Source organism: Lagopus leucura, unplaced genomic scaffold (genome assembly GCF_019238085.1).
Source record: "Lagopus leucura isolate 7727_CA_CO unplaced genomic scaffold, USGS_WTPT01 Super-Scaffold_100029, whole genome shotgun sequence".
Lineage (NCBI taxonomy): Eukaryota > Metazoa > Chordata > Aves > Galliformes > Phasianidae > Lagopus > Lagopus leucura.
In genome coordinates, this window is record NW_024962280.1 from 336952 (window position 1) to 359296 (window position 22345).

Here is a 22345-nt window from a genome sequence, read left to right on the forward strand (position 1 = left end):
TGTGGAAAAATATTGCTATTTATATTAAAGTAAAGTTTGTAAATGGTGTACAGCAGTGTTAACAAATGTTTAGCAGATGACTTAATCTGTTTTACAGTGCACTACCCAGGGCCCCCTCGAATACACATTGCCCTGGCGGACTCTCCTTCTATGCTTGCAGAAGTTGTGCAGTTCTGCTGCTTCGCTGCGCCCATCGTGCACACAGCTGGGGCGTGCTGACCTGAGTTTGCAGGGAGGCTTTGAGGGAGAAGTGGTGAGTGCCAGGGGTTGCAGGCTTTAGCCCTGCTCTGAGTCACACAGTCCAGGTGACAGCCCTGCAGCAGAGCTTTCTGTCTGCGTGGCTGCTGAGTGACCTTGTGGTGTATAGAAGAGCAGCTGCATGGGCCTTTGCTCTGTTCTTGCTGCCTGTGTGATGGATGTGACTCTTTTGTCCCCAAGGTCAGCTGCTCCCTTCTGCTTAGGCTGGAAGGAGCCCCGTGGGCTGTGAGCAGTGGGTGGAAGCCCTGGGGCTCGGCTGCTTTGGCAGCCCTGGGGGCGGTGCGAAGCTGTGCCCTGTGAGTGCCAGGCTTCCAGGTGGGGCCCAGGAGAAAGCAATTTCTTTTGATAATCGTGGGATGTTACCTTGCTTTAACCAATGTGTGTTTCAGGAAAGTTCAGATTTGCTTTAATTGCTCAGAAAGCAGAAATGGAACCTGAGAGGTATTGCGCGTGTCCTGGGTTGGAGCCTGGCTTCCTGTGCTAAGCAGGACAGCTGAGTGGCAGTGCAGGCTCTTCCATCTTTACACCTGTGTCTGCGGTCCTGTGACGCAGGTCCCGTGTGTTGTGCAAGCTTTGTGGTGGACCAGGCTGTCAGTTTTGTGAAGGCCAGCCCACGTGCAGCATTGGGAAGCTCTGCAGCTCCCAGCCTGTGCTCTGGTGCATGTTGGACTGTAGGGCTCTGCTGCCAGGAGCCAGGATTGCCTGAGCTGTGGGGCTGCTCTGAGCTGCAGGGTCTGGGCAGCCCCGAGCCGTCCTGAGCTGCACTGCTGGGGCAGGGAGCCTTGCTGCGGGGCGGTGGGGTGAGTACTGCCCTGCTTGTCCTCCTCTGGAGGATGTTCTGCACCAGCTAAGGACCGAGCGCAGCAGGCTTCTCAGATGCTTCCAAGAAGGCATGCAGACAGTTTTTCATCTCTTTCTCTCTATCCTATTGTCGTGTATTTTTGGGGCTGGGAAATGAGGAGTGGGATAGAAGAGCTTTATGAGCCTGCGGCCCTCTGAGGCAGACTTTGTAGTTAATTCTATAAAGGCTTTTCTTTGTTTTTCTTCTTTCTTGTTTTTAAATTTTTATTTTCTTCTTTCCCAGTAGCAGCAGCCTCAATATCCCTTTTGGGACCAGGGACAACTTTCACATTGTGACTCACAGTGAGCTTTTTCCGATAGCTTCCTCATCTAAACCTAAAACTGAAGTAAGCGATCCTCTATTTCTGTCTAGATTAAATCCTTGCAGAGGGGGAAGAAAAGTCTGCCAGGAGAAGGGATTTTGAAAGGCAATCACAGAAGGCCTCAAACTACCTCTAGGTTTTCCACGTGCAGCACAGGCAACTGTGCACTGTGTTGAGTAGAAGCTTAGTTATGTGGCACGGAATTGGGATTCCCTCTGCCACAGGACCTGGTTTCTTGGGAATGGCTCTTCCATTGCAGAACGTCCACAGACACATCAGTGTTACTCTTCTGTTTGCAAGAACAGAAGTCTCTTTTTTTTTTTTTTTTTTTTCCATGTACACATTACCAGTACGTGGTAATGTGTACAGCAGCATCTGCAGGGCTCTTTTCCTCAGCGTGAGCTGCTTGTCTGAGCAGTGTCACTGCTGTGGTCATGGGGAGAAATGCATTGTGCTTACTCTTTAATTTGATGTATAAAGGGAGAAAAGCTTAGTTTTCTCTGGGATGCACTCTTTTAGGTAATAAGCAAGTGAATGTTGGGAAATAGTTATGTTGAGTTCTGTACATAGCTGCATACTGTCTTTTCTCTTTCAATGAAAGGAGCTCTGGAAGCCTTAAGTCGTGGGAATCTGTTGTCCTTTTATTGTAAATTAAGAACAGTAAACTTTCTCCATGCTTTGCCTGAAGAATTCCCTTTATAGAGTCATAAAATCCACAAACTCAGATTTTGTGCTCTACAATGTCTTAATCAGTCCATGAAATTATTCCTTATCTCTCAAAGTTGTTGCCCATTAAATATCTTGCTGCAGGGGGTTGGTCTGCTATGTTTAAAGTTTAATTTAATCAGGTTGTGGGGTCTCCTCTGGAGACGTTCTGGACGTTTTCCTGTGTGACCTGGTTGAGGTGTTCCTGCTCCGGCAGGAGGATTGGACAAGATCATTCAAGGTCCTTCCCAATTCCTGATATTCTGATTCTCTTTACCAACCAGAGGTTTCCTGGCAACATCACACCTGGCAATCATCTCAGCAGCGCAGTGCCGTCTTCCCTGCCAGCTGCCCTAACATGCTGATAACTGATGCCCTAAGCCTCTAAGTATGCACAGAAGTGGAAAGCCACTGCAGTGGGGGTGAGTCCTACTCTTCCAAGGAAGAATCCTTAATGGAGAAACCTGATTTCTGTGCTGGGTAGACTGTTAACTCCTGGCTCTGTGCAGGTAGGAGTGTAGGTGTCCATGAAATCGCTGCAGTGGTATCGAGGAGAGGCTCTGGGACTGTGAAGCTGTATGCAGGAATTGCCTGAATGAAATGCCAGTCCTGCACATGCTGAAGCAGTAAGGACAGTAGGATGACACAGTTGCCGTCTCTAATTATGGATGGAGTTACCTATCAGGAGGTTCATTTGTCAGTGGGGCAGGACCTGGCTTTTCATGAAAGCATGTGGATGAAATGTTCTGCAGTACACAAAGATGTGAGCGTGCAGGCCTCTGTGGCATTGATGCTGATCTGGCATCAACTGGCACTGATCTCCAGTGTGAGGTGAATTCTAGGACAGTTTTGTTAGCATTCTTTTGTATACTTGGGTTTTGATTGCAGGTTATTCTTGTTTGGCTCTGCTTACGTACATTGCTTTGAATCCTCAGAACAAGAGTATGAAAATGTTGCTAAATGCAGCCTGCCTTTGAATGGAGTCTCAATTTTGTTCTTCATAGACGGATACAGATCTGTATTTTTTTAGGTTGAAATCCTATGTTGTCGCTTAGTTCTTGCAAAGCCACGGGTTCTGTCCTATGCTTTGCCAAATATTTCTGGGTAGTTGAACCCTAAGTATTTTGAAGTAAGCTGAGGGGGAATCTTTGGACGGGCAGCCTGACTTTATTACCCAAAAGGAAATGTTTGGTGGCAGTGTTTGCCTTTCATAATGAGTGAAGAACACAATCTTGTGCGTGGGTTTAATGCACTGAGATAAGGGAGGAAAAGCTTAAAGGCAACCCTTAAAAAGGACCTTCTCATGCTAGATGTTCAGAGCTGTTCCAGCGGCTTTAAAGCCTGTTTGTGATTCTCCCTCTTACTTCAGCTTTACTTGTATCATTTTTTCACTTTGTTTATTGTTAGAAGTAGAACAGTAGAAGCAGAGAACCGCTTGCAAGGGAAGCAGAAGTGAAATGTCGTTGGCCTTCCTCTCTGAAGATCACAAGTAGGCAGCAAATACTGGAAAAGGAAGGCAGTGCTGAGTAGGCTGAGTGCACTCAGAAACACCAGTTGGCAAATGGGACGTGTGGATTCTGGTTGGTTTCCCTGAAGCTGTGCAGGGCTCGTGATGCAGAGGGCAGTTGAAGCTGCGCAGCTGTTAGTGTGAAATTCTTCTAAAACATGATCGTATGCTGACAAGTAACAGAAACCAAGGGTGAACAGCTTTGGAGATGACTTCTTTGTGCTGTATGTTGGGTTATGAAGTATGTCATTGTAGGATCACTTAATGCCATGGCTGTACTTCTTGGTTATTCTTGGTTGAAGCTTGCCAGAATGTTTACATTAAAGCTACCAAAGAAGTTCTGCCTTCAGTAAAAGACTGAAGTGTGCAGCTCTGCATGAGTGTGTGAGGTCCCAGAGGAAGGAGAGAAATGCTGTTTCCAAGTGCAGGCTGCCACTCTGATGGATTAAATGTTACGTCACACATAATTTTTTTGTGTGCTTCAGAGAGAAGCAATCATTTGTTCAGGGGCAGAGGATTAAGTGCTTACAGGGCAGGCAGGAAGCCTCAGCTCTGTGTGCAGTTTCACCCCATCGGAATGATTGCAGACATCAGGGCAGACTGAAGAGTCACTTTATTATGCAAACATGGATATTTTTCCAAAATGCCAGCCAGTTTTAATATATAAGGATCTGCAGATGCAGCTGTTAATTCCAAAGGGTCAGAAGGTGGTGAGCATGGTCTCCAGAAAGACTCCTGTATATCACATGCTTTTGGTGGCTGAAGAACAGCAGATAATGTATTTCACCCTTAGCCATACAAGTCTTTTTCTTCCTCTGGACTCCAAAACTCCCACCTCCTGGTCTTGTCATTTTTATTTTTTTTTTATTAAGAAAATAATTTGGAGGTTTGGTGTGAGCTCAGTGCCTATGAAAGGAAACTGCTTTTATAGTCCTACTGATGAGCTTCTACATCAGAACCAGAGAATGTGTTTTCATAGCCAGAAATGGCAGAAAACTGACATGTTGGAGCTCAGCTGGTTACAGAGGGGCGGCTGTGGTGGTGGCCAGGCGGTCCTCATGCTGGAGGCTGCTGGCCGAAGTTAAAGCTGGGCTGGTAACTCTGCTGCCCTTGGGAAGAGGAGTGGGGCTGACAGGCTGAGATCTGATCTTTTCTGAATGTACTTTACTGCACCAGACCGTTGCCACACATACACAATATACCCTAATCTTGTTAGAGGACTGTGCCTCGTTATCAAAGCCTTCCAACCCAACCAAACACAAAACCGCATAGACCGTGTGTATTTACATCCAGTTGCTGTGAACAGACTGAAGTGGAATGAACAAGATAAATATTTTTCTAGAATAATCCCCCTAGAACTCGTGCTGATTACGAAGGCACTGAAGGACTTAGGAATGCATGTTTTAAGCTATCAAAGCGTGCCAGCAAACGTTTTCTGCCCAGCATTGCCATGCTGGCTGCTCGGTGCTCAGCATCACTGTAGAATAGCCTTGGGAGGCCTTACAAGGATGTGTCTCCAATTCAGCCGGGATATGGCCGTGCTCTGATGGCTGTAGCTTGGGGTGAAGTGTCCTGGTGCTCGTGGCACAGGATGTGGTGCCAGGGCTGCTGTGAGTCTCGGGAAGCCCAGGGGCTGCAGTGGTGGCACCATTAGGCTTGTTTGAGGCGGCTCTGGTGTGTCAGTACAAAGACATCTTCAGAACGTTAGGGAATTTCACTTCGCTTTTTTAAGAGGCTTAGGAAGCTGCACTGGTAGGAAGTCATGGTAGAGGTGGTTGCCAGAGTAATCTCAGAAGCAACACAGGCAATGCATGCAGTGCCATGAGCCTTGTGCAGATGGTGATCTGCAGCCTTAAACACATCTCCAGAAACATTCCTCCCACAGCAGCCTGTGCTTCAGGCAGCGCTATCAGTTATACAGCATACTGCCGAACTGCGTCAGTGAAAGCTTTCACTGGTGTTCACTGTGTCCTCCTTGCTTCCTTGGGTCTGCTTTGCTGTCGTACTTCCACTGGACCACCTTCTCTGTGGGATGTCCTGCAGAACACAGCAGTCCCAGTCTCGGGTGTGTGTCTGTCCTGTCCTGCTTCCTGAGGGCGCAGCTTAGGGCAGCATTTGATGCTGTTCCTATAACTGCTTATTTCAGGAAGAGCTTGGGCACAATACAGAGAATAAGGAACACCAGAGCTATGGTTGAAAGAGTGGGGAGTGAGTCATGTGTGGCACTGTGGGGGCTGTGAGGGGAAACAGTGCTGTGCCACTGAAAGTTATGTCACAGGACAAGGAGTTGTGTGTGCTGGAGTACATCCGAGTGTCAAAAATAGACCCATTTGGGTGAAAAACAACAAAAACAGATTCTAAGTTGTTATTGTTTGATCCTACTAACCTCGTTACTGCTTATGAAATTTGTTTTGGTCAGAAGAGATTTAATTTAAATTGCTGGATTTTTAACAACCTAAGCAGATAACAGATCTAAAGAGGAATGACAGCTCAGAACAGGGAAGTGAAAAAGAAGGATATGTCTGAAAGTGAGTCCTTAGGCCATGCAAACCAAATGGTGACTGAGGCAGCTTCCTACCAACAGCCCCAAAAAAGCTTGTTGCAGCAGTGGGCATTGGTGAAGCAGTGCTGTTATCAGGCCTGTTTCTTCTCAGAAAGAGAAGGCTTTTAAATACCAAATTCCCTGTGAAATGCAGACATTAGTTATCTGATACTTAGTTATCTGATACTTGAGAAGTTGGATTTTCTTTTATAACTCATTTTTAGTCCTGGGAAAAGATTTTCCAAGCAGCAACTTCCAAGAACTGTTATATAAGCACAAGTGTATGTTGTAGTGAGAAATGTTTATCGCAGATGCACCCTGTCAAGATAAAGTAAACAGGCAGTTCTATGGAGCAGTGCTGTCTGCGTTGCTCTTGCTGGGCTCTGGAGCAGAGCCATCCTGGCTGCCCTGTGCCAAGTATTGCTTAGCCGTGCCTCCTCCAAATGCAGGATGGCCACATTGCTCCCCCATGGGACCGGAGCCTCTGCCTTCCCCAGGCAGTGCTGCTTCATGTGTTTGGTCTTCTGGAAAGGGTGTCGTGAAGCTTTCTTCAGAGGGCATCCCCTGATGGCAGTGCGTTGGGTAACAGATCATTTTGGTATGAAATCGCTACTTAGGGAATGGCCGTTCTGCGTCTTTTTGGAGGAAAGCTAATGTGAATGCATGTGAGTGCACAAAGTAAAAACAAGTGAGGTAGTGAGAAACAGCAGCCGGTGTGCATGCAGCGGGCAGGAGCAGTGTGCTGGAAGGAAGCACAGGTGGAGAGAGGAGAGCAGGATGGGCTGAGAATGTAACGCAGCGATGGTGCGCTCTGAGGAGCCGTCACCTGCCCTGCTGTACTGTCACTTGTGTCGTAAAGGGGAGACCAGGAGCGCCTGGGCGTCACTTCAACCATATGGGGTGTGATAAGAAGGTGTTTGGTTACTGACGTCGGTGCGCACACTGACCTTGCTGTTTCACAGAGCCAAGCCAGCAGTGTGCTGTTCCATCTAACGTGGAGCTGGAGAGAATTTAAACTATGCAGCTCAGTCACAGAAATGGTTCTGTTCATATGGCTTCGTGTGCTTCATGTATGCGCAGACTTTAAGAGCACAGAATGGCAAATGTGGCCCCAGAACTTGCTTTGGTGTTGCGTATGTGAGTGTAGTTTTTCCTACAGGGCTAACATAGGGTTTGTTCTGTGTCATTTTGGCTAACTGTACTATTTGTGTTTTGAATGGGGTAAATATTGGAAGTGTTCTTCCTTTCCAGAAGTGACCCCTTCCCCCAAGCAGTGCCAGCAGTTTTGTAACGTTTGCATTAATCCATCAATTTAATCCAAATGCTATGTGTGATTATATATGGTATATACTATCTGTATTATGTGCAACACACTGAAGTTTTAAGCTATATGTAACATAGTACATGAAACTAAAACAACTTAAAGAAAGGAGCCCTTGTCTTATTCATGCTGTGTTAAGCAGGCGTAGTGCTGTGAAAGCAAGCCGTTGGCATGGTGGTAGTGCTGGGCCCTGCCTGTGCAGGGCTGCTGAAGAACTGTGCTTTGGGGGAAGCAAAGGGTGAAGAAATATGGAGGTGCTTGGGGTTTTCTTTGAGAAGAGACAGAGCAGGAGGGCGTTTGGTTTGTGCTGATGTCTGGGGATGTGCTGTGGCTGGGCTGACGTGCATTAGGGATCGTCCTGCTGCCGTCCCAGCCTGCCGCTCGGCTGGCAGTGCCACCAGGTGGGTGTTGGTGGCTGCCTGGCCTGGCCTGGCTGTGCTCACCAGGAGACCTGCTGGTGGCTCTGGATGCCATGGCGCTGCCCTCAGGCACCTGCTCTGCTCTGCCACTGCTGCCACCGCCTCCTCCTCCAGGCGCTGCCTTTAACCTGGCTTCTGTCTGCTGCCACCAGTACAATCCATGCGTGTTTTGGTTGTTAAGGAATGTTTTGATGTTCTTTGCTCACGGTAAATAATCTGGGTGAAAATACCAAAGTTACTGTCTAAACTCTGCAAGAAGGTAGGAAGGAAGAACTGATGGAAGATCAATAGGAGTCAAAAATGAATTAAAAATGAAATGAAACACAAAGGAACCGTACTGAGCTGGAGTTGTCACTGGACCTTGAGCTGGGGGAGAACAGCTCCTCTTGGTTAATGGGAACATTCTTTACATTACAGGATACTTATATGGGATTTCTTTGGCTTCTGTTGATCTTAAGAAGCACCAAAGAAAAGATGCCCAAATGCCTCTGAAGTGAACCCAGTCTGTGTGTGTATTTACGATTTTGAGTTAAGATAGGTGTTAGTGAGCTGAAATGGCAGAGCTGTACATGTCTGCACACTCTCAGTGCACTTCTGTGGTCCAGTACCCAAAGACAGGTTTTATTTACATGCTGTACAAATACCCTCAGCAGTCAGCACAGGTCCGTGCACAGGGAGCTCAGACGTCGGTGTATTCGTGGTAGATGCGCACTTCGGACCTCCTGACGCTCTGCAGAGACCTGATGCTCTCACTCCTGGTTCTCATATTTGATTTCCTGAACAGCCTTCGTGAGAACGATCTACACATGAAAAAGTAAATGATTGGATCTAGACAAACATTACATGCAGACAGGAACAGTGTCATTTCCTTACAGTAATACAAGATTTTGTGTGCAGAGTCGTCCAGCAGTTTATCCAGATGGCTGAAGGTGAAGGGTATCCTGCACAAGTGGTACGGCAGGAAACAGGTGAAGAACACAGCCACGACAACCCTGATGCTTTGGTTATGCTTTCTCTTTCTGCTCGACGAGCTAATGAACTGTTTGCTCGATTTATAAATGTACCTGGATATGGCAATGTAACACCCTATGAGCACTATTAGCACCACCATGAAGGTGCAGGTGTTGATGTAAATGACGGCTGTGTGCCACTTGACGCCCAAGGGAGACTTCAGCTTGATGCAGTCGTCGATGTTCCTCCTCGTGGGGTAGCCGTTGGTGAGGATGAGGTTGGGCAGGGAGAGGAAGGCCATCACCACCCAGACACAGGCGGAGAGCACCTTGGTGAAGGTGATGCTGTACATCCTGGAGTCCCCAAAGGGCTTCACAACCTTCAGGTAGCGGTCGATGCTGATGAGCCCGAGGAAGACAATGGTGGTGTACATGTTGGCGTAGAACAGAACTGTCGTGTATCGGCACAGGAACGAGTTGAAGTGCCACGGTCCCAGCTGGGAGTCCTGGATTATCTTAAATGGGAACGTCAGCGTCATGAGAAGGTCTGCGACCACAATGTTCTTGAGGTAAAATATAAAGCTCGTTTTGTTTCTGATGTGGAAGAAAATCCACACCGCCAGGCCGTTCAGCAGGATGCTTGCCAGGAAGATGACCAGGTAGAGCACAGGAAGGACGATGGTGGTGAACTCGTCCTGCGTGGCGTTCCCGGGGGGGCCCGCCGAGCGGTTGGGGGCGGCGCTGGCGACTGTGCTCAGGTGCTCCTCTGTGGGGCGAGAGCAGTGTTAGAGTGTGCGTGGTGTCCGATGGATGAAGAACTGTCCTCTAGAATGTCACCTCCCTGGGCAGCCCCGTGGGCTGCTGGTCAGCCACTGAAAGCAGCAGTCAAATCAGCGCTGCTGAACTCGGCGCATTACAGCATGCGGTGTGAGCACAGCGGTGCTGCTTCCTGCTGGGAAGGGGCAGCAGAGCTCTGGAGGGTGCCTTTGAGCCTATTCAAATGCTAATTTGAAACTTAATTTACTTAATGTAATTGAAAATCACATTTTCTGGGGATTTTAAGGTTTTGTGTACAAGTGTTTGTGAACAAACTCCAGGCTCTTCTACATTATCTCTTTTTTCTTTTTTTTTACCCAAAATGTTTGCACCTTGTCTTGGCTGGTAAGCCAGGACTGAACCCCATGGGGCTGCATGGCAGAATACTGAAGGCCTCTTTCAAAAGGACTCATCTGAACGTTGGAGGCTGTGTTGGTGACACTGAGCTGCTGTTCCTGACTGTACCTGGTGGCGGTCCATAGGACAGGTTGTACCCCATTATTTGTGGTGTGTCGTCAGCTGAAGTGCCTCAGGAGTCCTTCTGGCAGCCACAGGTCCGGGCCTTGGTGTGGGCAGCACCAGTGTTACATTCTGGGGGAAAAACAGAGGTTAGAGGCTGCCCTGCAGTGCCAGGGAAGCGCGGGCGCCAGGTACTGCGAGGCTGCAAATGTGGAACCCAGTGTGTGCTGTGAAGGCATGATAATGGCATTGCTCCAAGAAATCTGGTGACACCAATTTGTAAGGCAACGCTGCAGATTATTGATTCTTGTTTCATGCAAGTGCAGTATTTTTTCCATCTTTTCTGTTTGTCAGTCTTGATAAGAAAACTGCAGCTAAATGGCTCAGGTCTCAGCTGTTCCACTGGCCCTGGCTGCCTGTCCTATGGGGATGAACAGTGGACAAAACTACTGATCGCTTGTGCAGATGTAAACTTGACACAGGAAGGAACAAGTTGTTCTTCTTTCAAGGTCCCTTCCAACTCTAAGGATTCTGTGACTCTGTAAGTTTCAAATTGTCACTAGGTGGCAGTAAAGCAGATATTATGTCTTAAAGCTCTGGTTTTAAAAAAAAAAAAATGTAATTCTGCTGTTTTTAAGCTTTTTCTCAGTTTAGCTTCTCTTTGTCTGACATTGTTTAGAAATTCTGGCTCCTAATGAGACCATCAAAAGTAATTTAGGTATTTTGTCTTGAGCTGAGAAGCAGTAGTTGTCTTCCTAGGGAGTAAGAAAAAACTCCATCACTCTGTTACTGTTGTTTATAATTCACAACTGTTGTTTTTTGCCCAGGAGGCACTGAGATCAAAAGGACGAGATTTTATGGAAAGATGCGTATCTCTATCTTAGGCAAAGAAGATGCTTCCCTGTTTCTCAGAGCTCCTTTCCTGCCTGTTGCCCGGTCCCCAGAAGGCTCCCTGCTGTCCCACAGCCCGGAGGGTGAGGCAGGGACAGGTGGCTGCCGTGTGCCCATGCAGTGACTGCGGAGTGCTGTGGGTTCAGTGGCTCTGGGTCAGGTCTGTGCTTCTTGTGTGCTGTCACTTACTGCAGATCCTGCAGGGAATTGCTGTAAATCCTGTTACAAAAAGCTCGTGAACTTCTCTGCCTCTATCCTTCAAGTGAGCACTATGACAAGTGGGCTGCATGGATCTGACAGCATGTAGTGACCGGGTGCATCTTTGTACAGGAGCAGCACCTGCGCGCTCTGAAGGTTTCAGCTCTTGATTCACAGCAGAAAATGAACTGATGTGTTCTGACACAGTTGAGAAGGGTCCCTGGCTGCATGGCCTCTGCTCCCAGCTTGTGCCAGTCAGTTCCCATTGGCATCGTGGGGCTTGCTGTCAGCAGAGATGGGGCACGCTGAGACTTTCAGGCCCCTGCTCAGTGCATCAGGGTGCAGTTCCTTTCCTCGCTGTAGATGGTGTTTGTTTTGGTGGATGCTGTTACTTGGAGCCACAGGGCTGCTGGTCTGAGTGCTGGGATTTAGGCTGTTACCTTGTAGCTGAAAGCTGCTGCAGAGGATGGACTGCAGCTGCTAGGACCAGAAACATCCAAATCACTGTCACAGAGGGCTCTCCCTGCACAGGCACATACCTGACTGCCCTGGGGAATGGGCTGCAGCTCCAGCTGAGCTGTGCCTGTTGGCGTGCAATGCTGTCAGCAGCTCCTATGCTTGCTCTGTGATGTGTGTGCTTGGGTGCTCATTGTCCCAGTGCCTGCAAAGCCATGTGTGCAGGAGAAGCCCAGCTGATTGCTTGTCATGCTCTGCTGTCCCTTCCAGGTGTAGCAGGGCAGGGGAGCAGAAGCATCCCTTCTTTCACACTTTTCAAGTCAGTGCTTCCAGCAGATCCCATAGGGTCTGGCTTATCCTTGCCCACAGCACTTGCTGTGGGGGATCCCTGCAACGTTTGTCTTCCTTGCCTCTGAAGGTGAGACTGCAGTCAAACTGCCCAAGGAAATAGAAATCACCTGGAAGACAGACCCTGCTCTGTCTTCCCTCAGGCCAATTAGATCGAGCACCTGAACGGATTTCTCTCTGTTATCTTATTGCTAATGCTGTTAATAGTAAAACATGTTCCAAAATAAAATAAAATCCCAGCAAAGTGTTGGTTGGCAGAAGAAAGCAGCAAACTCTTCACAAATACTGTCACAGAGCTGTGACAGCTGATCCACATTGGCAGTGCTTTGTGTCCTGCCTTGCTGGCGCAGCTGAGCTCAGCAGCAGCCTCCATGCATGCAGGGGTGGAGGATGGAGATGACACCTGCCGAAGGCTGCCCCAGTTATGCGTTGCGGACTTTCCCTTATGCTGTTGTAATTCTGAAACTTTAACATCACAAACAGGTTGGTGAGGGCAGCAGGTGCAGTCACAGTAGTCCCTGCTGCATGGAATTGGTTATATGACAAATTTGAGGATACACAAAAATGATCCTGCTTAGATTCAGAAATCCAAAGGTGCTCAGATAGTTTCCTGCTGAAGTCTATTAAGCTAAGAAGTACTGGATAGACAGAGCGCATTCCTTGTGTCCCTTGGCTCTGCAGGCTGCGGCTTTTCTGGTAAATGCCACTGCATTTCAGACTTGAGGAGTACAAAGAAGGTTGAAGAATAGTTTAAGACGTTTTGTGATTGTGCTCTGGCTTTGTGCTCTGGTAGTGACTTTCTTACTCGTGGAACTGGATGTGGTATTTCTGTGCTGGACAAGGTTGGTTTTTAACTCCTTGTCCTGTTCTTCACGCTCTTTTCTTCTGACCCATTTCATCCTGTGTTTCTCCAACCTCCAGCCTCATGCTTCCATACAAATGCGTTCTGTTTGGGTGCTTCTGAAGATGCACTGGAAGCTACTCCTTCATTTCGTGTACATTTTTAAGCCAGTACGTACCTTCTTCTCATACACTTGGCTGGCTGTTTTTTTCTGCCTTTCCCCTGAAGGCTGTCAATTGCAGCAAATGTAGGTTAAGCACATGCTGTTTCACTGATGAGGTAACGTTCTGCTGCCATTGTTGACAGACTGGTTTACGTGCCTGACTGCGATGGCCTCAGATGAGAAATGAAGTAGTTGTCTGCACGGTAGATTTCACTGCCAGATGGGTAGAGAACAACTGTGGGTTTTCTAATGAGTAAGGCTTTGGGTTGCCTCACTATTTGAAGAAATTCAATACCATCACATCTAATTAATCTTCTTGCATCTCTTATTTACAACTCCTTGAAAGTTAGAAAATTTTCTTTGGGAGGTTGAGCAGAGAGTTTGGTTTTAGAGCTGTGGGCTTTAAGTGATGCTGGCTACCTGAGCAGCTCGGTACGCCATTCATTGCATGTCAGCATAAGGTCTGGTAAGCGGCAAAACTAAAGTAAGCAGAAGAAATGTGCAGCAGTTTGTTAAATTTGCTCTTGACTGACTGTACGTATGTGCTTTTCTATTGCCATCAGAACAAAATCACTGACTTGCTTAATTGTAAAGATTTGTGAGGAGGAAAAAAAAAGCGTTAGTGCAGCCAGCTGGCAAGCAGTAGCACAGGGCCTGCATCCCTGCCCTCTTCTTTACCTCCATCCATTCCCTCCCTGCATCATTTCAGCACACCTGGCATTGGGTGCCCACTTCTGTGGGCTGAGTGCTGGTGAGGTCATGCAGCTGCTTGTATTTCAGGCCGAGCCAGCTGTACGCGTTGGCTGCCTCTGACTGGAGCTGCTCCCATGTGTGCTGGCAGGGAGGAGACTGAAAGCACCCTCCCTGGGCTCTGCACTTGCTGCTCCCCATTCCTGCCTTCCCAGAGGTGTGCAGGCAGCTCTGCGTAAAGCAGATACGTTGCCACCCCTGGCTGACTGAACTTCAGGAGGCTAAGAAACAGGAGCAAGGTATGACTGCAGCCGTGGGCTCCAGTGCCTGGCAGCTTAGTCATACCCAGAAACAGGAACCAGTGCCTCGGCTCAGAGAGCTTCGCGTCTGCCTTGGTATCTAATACAAAACCCACTTCTTGGTTTCTAGGTTCCCCCTGGAAGTTCCCCTCCATCCCAGCCTTCTTTCAGCAGCTGTGACCAGCAGCCCTGTCTCTGGGCTAGCTGCAGCACGGCTTGCTGCCAGCAGGAAGCTCCTGGCTGAGAGCCTATCCTCTGCTATCCGCTTGTCCCCAGCGAAGCCAGGTGCCAGCCCGGTGAAGGCTGCAGCACGCGGCGCCGTGCCCGCTGTGGGGGGGGCGGTCCGTGCCGCCGCTGGCAGAGCCTCCGTCCTCACAGCGCTTGGCCCAGGAGCCGGCTGTGGGAAAACCCCTCCATAAGCTGTTCCTGGGAAAACTGAAGTTTCCCTGTCAGTCCCTCAAGTTTGTGTTAGTCCTTCTCAGTCCTTTGCCACAAAGGTAAAAGTACAGTGTGTGTGCATCTGAGTAACCAGCTCCACTGCTCATTTCTGCTTTCTGCGGCAGCCTTTGGCTTTGCTTTGTTGCAGATACTGCTTACACATAATGTTCAGCTTGTGCCTGTAACTCTGTGCAGTTTCTGGGGGCCTGCAGTGGGTGCAGCAGTGCAGCAGGATGCTGCAGTGGCAGTAAGTAATGCTGCTGATGTGCAAAGTTCTCCGTTTGCCGCTCTTGCCACCAGTATTAAGTTCAGCAGAGAGTAGGGCCATACCTATAGCATAATGTGATTTCTTTAGTTAAAAAAGATATGTATCTATGTAGATCTTATTTTCTCAACATCAGTTTTGGAATATTTTGTCCAAATGATTTTGTAATATTAAGTTGGAGTGAATGATTATGAACCCTAATTTTCAGTATGTAGGATGGGTCTGATGTGAGGCCTGTTTGGGTTGCTGCCCAAATCATCAAGTTTGTCCATAATTTTTCTGTCTTTTGAGATCATTAAAAGTTCACAGGTTTACATTGCTTACTTTGAATCAGATTTTCCACGCACAGGTTACAAACCCTAGCAGAAGTTGTTAGTCCTTGTTATAAGGCTGTCTATTCTGGCAATGCATTTGCTGCACCTAAAGATTCATGAGTTCTTTTTCCTCTTAGATATGTATAAGGGTTCCTAAGTGATGCTGAAGAAATGCTTTCAGATCTCTGGTTGCATTAATAAGGAGAATGTGCATCTTTTGTGACCCGGAATCAGGGTCACAGCTGTCATGTTGAGGATGGGTCCTGCTCTACTGTGCTGTGCTTTGCAGCTGGCAGACTGGCTGTAGTGGTTGGCTGTGTGCAGGCTGTTGTCTGTAGCACAGGACGGACTTGCAAAACAACTGAAGTTCAGGGGTTCTAGGTCTTGCAGATCCTCATATCAAATACTGATTGCTCTGTTTTCTTTGGTTTTGCTCAGTAGTAACTTTCTGAAGCAGATACTTTTAGATCTGCTGAATGTGGGCTGCCTGTGCCTCAAGACTGTGGGCACCCAGCTCAGTAACTCTTCTGTTGAGATTTTCAGCCTGCTGAACTCAGAAAATGGGAGGGAGACCAACAGGATCCTCAGCATTGGTTCTTTGGTGCACTTTGCCAGTTCTGAAGCAGCGAGGTATGAAGCGTAGTGCGTAGGCATCTCTCTTATAGGCTGCAGTTGTTTTCACATGAGAGTTTAGGAGAGAATTGGCAGCAGAGAGGCCCCACATTGGGCTGCAGGTAAAGGGCTGTTGGTGGCAGAGTGAAGTGTTGCAATTCTGAGGTTTTTTTTTTTTTTCTTCCTGAAAATGAAGGGAAGACAGTGCAGTGTTTGACAGAGTTGGGATAATGAATGTTTTCTTGGAATGGCAGCCTCTAATTAGGCAGGAGGAAGGGATTAGCTCTAGTGCTGCTTTTGTCTCTGTCTAGAAGATGCTACTGTGTTGTTTCTGCTTGTGCAGAACCTGCTGATAGCAGAAGCTGTGCTGTAGCCCATTGCTGTCCCTGAGCCCCTGCTGGGGGCTGCCATGCGAGGTGCAGTCAGGCTGCTGCCGGCCTCACCATGGCACAGCACACACCGTTTCCCCTCTCCCTCGTTCCTCCTGCTCCTGCCACTGCTTTCTCTCACTCATCTAGCAATTAAAAGAGCACCTTCCTTCCTGAATCTTCACCATCTTCGTCCTTATGCCATTGGCCTTGGCTCCTTCCTCTCTCCACACGTTGTTTCTGATCTCCCACGTGATGTCAGCAGGATGGCAGTGATGTGGATGATGCTGGAGATCAGTTTCATGCCTTTACCTTCTTGTTGGAAGCCTGTGAGTCTGCTTTGCCTTTCAGCTGCACCTCCTGGGTACCCACTGCTGTTGTGCTGATAGCTGTAGAAATATATATACTTCTTTCCCCCTCTCCTTCAAGAGGAGGGCCCCCATTCCCAGAATCATAGGCTAGATGAGGTCAGTAGGTACAAACATCTGGAGATGGTCTGATCCAGCTCCCTGCCCAGAGCAGCAGCAGCTGCAGGTCTGACCACCCCCCACAGTCAGACTGTCAGAGGGTTCCTGTCGTTCTGTAAGCTGTTCCTCCTGTGTGCTGTTATCCCAGAGTCAGTTTTCTGCACGTTAAGAAGCTGTTAGAAATACACTGGCATGGCAGAGAGCGAAGGCTGGTGGCCCTTGGCAGCAGGGGATGGCTGCTCGAGTGGGCATGGGAGCCTCTGCTGAGCAGTATTGCGTTGTGAGCGTGGATGTCGGTTCCGTGGGATGGGAAATGGGACTGAAAAACTTGCAACGGAACTTTAAAAGCAATCAAGATGTTGTCTAGGTCAGAAAAAGATGAAGGTTTGTCATTGCGTGGCACAGTTCTGGCCACTGTGTGCCGGCCACGTCTCCCAGGTGCTGCAGGGGATGCTGCAACAAGATATGAATAAAATGCTGGTGTGCACAGCAGTGTGCTGCTGTGATGGTGTCCTTCCAGTTCAGGGTTGATCAGACGTGTAAGCCTGCTCCTCGTAGCACAGGACCTGTGCTTGTTTTTTAAGAAGATACTGGAATATGTAACGGCAGGAAGGGCTGAGACAGCTGAGTTGTGAGAATGAAGTGCTGAAATCCTGCTGCGCTGCTTTGACAGTGCTGGGTGAGCAGCTCTGGCCTGGTCCCCTGGCAGGGACGTGGTGCGATGGCAGTGAGGTTCCGCAGACCTCAATTCCTGTTGGGCGCATCTTCGCCTAGCACCAGAACTCTCATAAATGCAGCACCCCTCGAGTTCCTCGTGGCCGGCCTGGGCGTCCCACCACTGCCGTGCGCAGGAGCAAAGGGCCGCCGCGGCCGTCTGGGCTGGGAGAGCCTGGCCCTGCCCAACAGGCTGCGTGCTGCGGGGCTGCGTGCCGGCACAGGCTGCGCCGCGGGCACCGGGTGAGCTGGTCTGCCTGCTGCTGCCGCCTTGCCCTGGGGATGCCCCGGCAGCCTGGGAGGGCACGAGGGTGAGATGGCAGCGGGCCGTGATGGGAGGGAGAGCTGCGGGCGGCAGGCAGGAACCGGCACGGTGCTGTGAGAGCGGCTGCTTGCTTCCCACGCATCCCAATGCAAACAGACGCTTTCTGCCTGAAACCTCTCCGCACCCTTTGGCTGCTCTGCCTCCACTGCTCGCTGCACAGCGGGCCCTCAGAAGGGCCGTGCCATGCCGAGCGGCTGCTGGGCTCCAGTGCCAATGCTCCTGGCATCCCTGTTTGTGAAGGAAGATTGCAAAATCTTCTCTGGAGTGATGGGACAGTATGTGAAACCCTATGAGAGTAACTCCAAGCGTGCCCAATGAGAAGACAGGTTTCTGTGTCCTCATAGTGTACCTATGGCAAGCCATTTCTGTAAAATATAAAACCTTCAGTTGCGTTGCTGTTTCCAGTTGTTTGTTGCTGAGCATAAGCACTTCAATCTGAAGTACTCGTTAAATGAGAGAGATCTGTGAAAGTGCCTATCCTGAACGTTGAGACAGATCTGACACACGGTGTGAGTTGCCTGTTCAGAGCTATGTGGTTTTTCCAGTGAACCTGACAAGTTTTAACATGATCGGAGTGAAGCATGAAGGAAGAGAACCTTTATTCTGTAGAAAGTAATTAAAAGAATTCAAGTACGCTTTTCTGTACTGAACGAGGACAAAAGGATCGAACGCAAACCTCGGACAGATTCAGACGTTATGGTAACTGGATCTTACTCGATATGACTTAACCTGTGCCAGGAAGTAAGGCATTAAAACCACAAACCCTCTTGCGCTTTGAATAGTATCTCAGAAGGAATAATTAGTAGAAATAGATCTGAATTTTTCTCTTGGGAGAAAAATAACAAGTAGCGTTTACCATTGAATTAATAAAAGATTGGAAGTTTTCACTACTTGAGACTTCCTCCCGCTTTTAATTGATCTGATCCTCAATTTATGCTTCTCTGATTTTTCAGCAACTTTTCTTAATTCCCACCTTCTTTTCAATGAAGGGTGTTTAAGAAAGGCAAAACGTACAGAGCAACCTATCGCACGCTTTTCAGATGGTCAGAAGTCACTTACCTGTCCCCGCTGTCGCCCTCCGTTCGTCTCTGAGCTGCATCGCGGAAGTGCCTCAGACTCCTCCAAAATGCATCTTGAGACTGCAAACAGTCACGAGAGTATTTCTTGTGCTAAGGTGGTTAAATAAACCATATCTGGAAGTAAGCTTCTGTGCTTCCAATCGCCTTTTTTTGCGGTACCTGATCAGAGAGGCAGGATTCACCTGGCCAGGAGCAACCGGAGCGACTGGCTCTCTCATTCCCGGGAATGACTCACATGCCGGGTAGGCAGCGCGCTCGCGCCTGGCTCCGGAGCAGCCCAGGCCTGGGACGCAGCTGTGATTCACGCAGGGGTGGGCTGCTGCCTGCCCCGGGCAGTGCGCAGAGCGCTGCCACCTGAGCGCTGCCTTCCAGCTGGGACTGTTTGTCTGTGAGGGAGCGCAAACTGAACGCGAGGCTGAAAACCCTGGTGCTGGCTAGATGCAAATACCTGCTAATCAAGATTATCATGTCAGTTATTAATTTGACTGCATTTAGACGTCTTTAATGTTGTGCTTTGAACAGATTCTCTCATCCAAAGGTAGGATGAAAGTGAAATGTGAAGCCTGTAACTATTTCGGCTAAAATGACTGGACTGCCTGTTGGCTCCGTGCTTCCTGCTGTCACCGTGCTCTCTGAGGCTGACCCTGGGCCCACTGGCTCGTGCAGTGCGGTGCTGCCAGTCCTGGTGTGCATCCCAAGCAGGGGAACAAGGTGCCTGGGAGCACTGAAATACGCACTGAAGGAGATACAGAAGGGGAAATGTTGCTGTGTGTCAGTAGAGGAGGATGAAGCGATTGATTTCCCACTTTTGCAGCCTTCTTAAATTGAAAACAAATGCAGGCAGCACCCTCCCTCCATTAAATCTTCAGGAGAAAAATTCATCTTCCAAACTGCACTTGCAGAGCAGCGGCTGCCACGTCACGTTTCCTTGACCTTTGTGTCTGTTCCACCTGGACTTCGCTGTGCACACTTTGTTCTCTTTTCCCCCAAGCTGTGGGTGATGGAACCCCCAGCCCTACTTTTCTGACATCAGAGCCTTCTGCACAAGTTCCTGTGGCAGCTGCCTGGAGCCTTGTTGAGCCAGAGCCAGACCCACCAGCTGCCATACCCGTGGTGCACTGCTTCCTCTGGCTGTGCGTGCAGGGAAATCCTGCGATCATTTTCACATTTCTGCTCTCTGCTCAATCCTGGGCAATCTGTAAGGTTCTCACTTGCCTCAGGACCTTAATCAGATACAGTCCCTGATCACAGCAGACTTCTGACAAGGTTCATCTTTGAAGACCAGCTTTTGCAAGGCAAAACAGATAATGCAAAAGAAGCCAGCAGGAACACAAGTTACACTTGTGCAGAATGTGATCTGATCTCAGGAGCTGGGTATTCTGACATTAACTGGTGGTCTTTGTTGCTTGCACTCGGCTTGGATGTGGCAAGAAAAATCTACCTCTTCCATTCAGTTTTTTTCACAATGGATACTCACTCTCTGGGATCATAGAATCACAAGGTTGGAAACGACCTATAAGATCATGTAGTCCAACCGTCTCCTCATCACCATTGCCTCCACATGTTTGAACAACCCTGAATTCCAGTATCTGCAGTCTGTGCTGCTCTAAGGACCGCTGAGCTCAGGCACTGACCCAATGCGTTGGTTGTGCTCCTAGCATTGCTGTGTCTGTGCCCACAGCAGTGGGCAGCCACGTGCTGCTGCGTCTGCTTTGGGACCTCAGGCATCTTCCGTACTGGGGATGTCTTTGGGATCTTAAACAGTGCTGTGGGAAGTACTGCGGGGAAGAGGGAGGAGGAAAAAAAGGGAAAAGAAAAGCAATTTCTTACAGAGATCCAAGTGTTCAGTACTTGGTGTCCTGTATTTTTGTTTTTTGAATGTGGTGTGATTGCACATCAACTTTTCTGTAAAATGTCTGTCTTTTGATATATCAGTAAAACCAGAGGAGGTAATAAGCTCTGCTGCGGCATCCACAGATGGCTGTTAAATTGGAGAAGCTGTGTGGTGGTTCTCAGGTGGGAGCAGGTCTAGGCAGGTCTGCGCACAGAAGGGAGATGCTGTGGATGGCGCTTATGTAAAAGCAGCGCCAAGGAGATGTGGGGCTGTGGTGCATGAGACGCCGAGGGCTGACCTGTAACTCTGTTGTGGCTCAAAGGCTGGGTGCCCCTTCTTGTGTTCTGATGGTTACTGAGCAATTCTCAGATGACATGAGTCTGAACAACTTTATTACAGTAATTATTGTGTTGCTTTACTGTAAAACTCGTTACTATCACATTGGCAGTACGAGCTGTGGGCTCACTTTTTAAGCAGATTAGCCACCCAGATAATGGGAATCACTTTTTCTTTTTTGAAAAAGAAAAAATGGTGGAATTCTGAGAGCTTGCAGCACTGGTGTGATACCTGGTGTGCCATGCTTCCGTGTGCAGGAGGTGCTGAGTCCTGGAAATGCCTTGGGAGCCTCCAGCACCTCCTTTCCTAAGGAGGTCTGATGCAGCCCCTGCTTGGTGGCTGCCATTGAAAGGCAGGGAGCTAAGAACTCACTTTCGGAAAGCTTGTTTCTTTCTCCGTCCTTATGCTGTGCTGCACTCCCTCCAGCCACACACTGTGGCTGATGATCCCTTCTGGGGCCAGAAGTCAGTTTGAGAGCCTGCAGTCTTCACATGCAAGCTGCTGGCCCTGCTTGCTCATGAGCAGTCATACAGGGAGTATCCTGACTGCTGGACTTGGCTTCCCAGCTCTTATTCACAATGCAAATCTTCTTTCTGTATTCCAAGTGAACTGAAGTATGCTGTGTATCACGGGAGCTTTCTCAAAATTGGGTCACAGAAGTGCTGGTGGAGGGGTTGGTATTGGTGCTGGGCAGTCGGGACGTGTGTAAAGTGCAAAATTTGTACTGAGATGTTCATGAATGAGCTTACTGTCCCTCTGATTCAAAATCTGGAGGGCTAAATTGTAGGTGTCTTTGGCAGTGGCTTTCTTTTATTTTATAGGAGCAAGTAAAATAGTAAGTAAAAAGAACTATACGATAGCCTTTGTGCACCCGAATAAGATGCACTTCCTACAAAACTTGTCTTCCTGGTGCCCCATGGTTCCCCTTCTGGAACCCAACAACCTGTGAAATGTTTAGAACAAGTGTCAGTAGTTTTCATGGAAAGCCAGAGCCTGGGAGCCTGCCGTGGGCTCATCTGTCCAAACAAGTCCAAGGCCAGCTGCCAGCCTTCCCACTTCTGGGCTGTGGGGGCTCCTCGTCTGGACTGTAGACGAGCCAAGCAAATGCGAACTTGGCTGTGGAAAGAAAAAGCCTCAGTGCTGCATCTCGACGATGATGGGCTGTGTGTGCCAGGTCAGGATGGTGCAGCTTTGCTCTGTGCTGTGTAACTGCTGTCATACCTCAGCAGCACTGGGGCATGGGTGTCAGCACCTTTATGAGTTAAGTCGGGGGAAATTCAGATTTGCAAAAATAGCAGCTGTTCTGAGTGTGCCTTAAGTGTTATGGGAGTGAGACAGATTCCCAGGTGGCACTGAGGAGCCCTGCGGAGCCCCCCCAGCAGCCCTGGTGCTGCGCTGCTGCTGGCTGCTCGCTGTGGGGCTGCTCTGAGCTCACCTCTGCTTGAACGAGAGATAAAGTAGCACTGTGCTGGTTTTTTGAGCCTCAAAATTGGAGAGACTGAAATGCTGAGGTGTTTTTACTTCTGTCTGGAGGCAGGGATCTAAAAACTGTCAGACTGTTAGAATT

General features: G+C 48.8%; 2 protein-coding genes across 6 annotated transcripts in view; one reads left to right on the forward strand and one right to left on the reverse strand.

Annotated features, from left to right (window-relative positions):
• MED12L (mediator complex subunit 12L) overlaps positions 1–22345 on the forward strand; it is a 102615-nt gene that overhangs the window by 40322 nt on the left and 39948 nt on the right. The window lies entirely within an intron of this gene.
• GPR87 (G protein-coupled receptor 87) lies at positions 8595–10180 on the reverse strand. Its single transcript, XM_042881051.1, has 2 exons — positions 10147–10180; positions 8595–9631 (listed from the first exon to the last, which is right to left on the reverse strand). Exons 1-2 carry the CDS (start codon positions 10178–10180, stop codon positions 8595–8597), a joined length of 1071 nt encoding a protein of 356 aa, XP_042736985.1.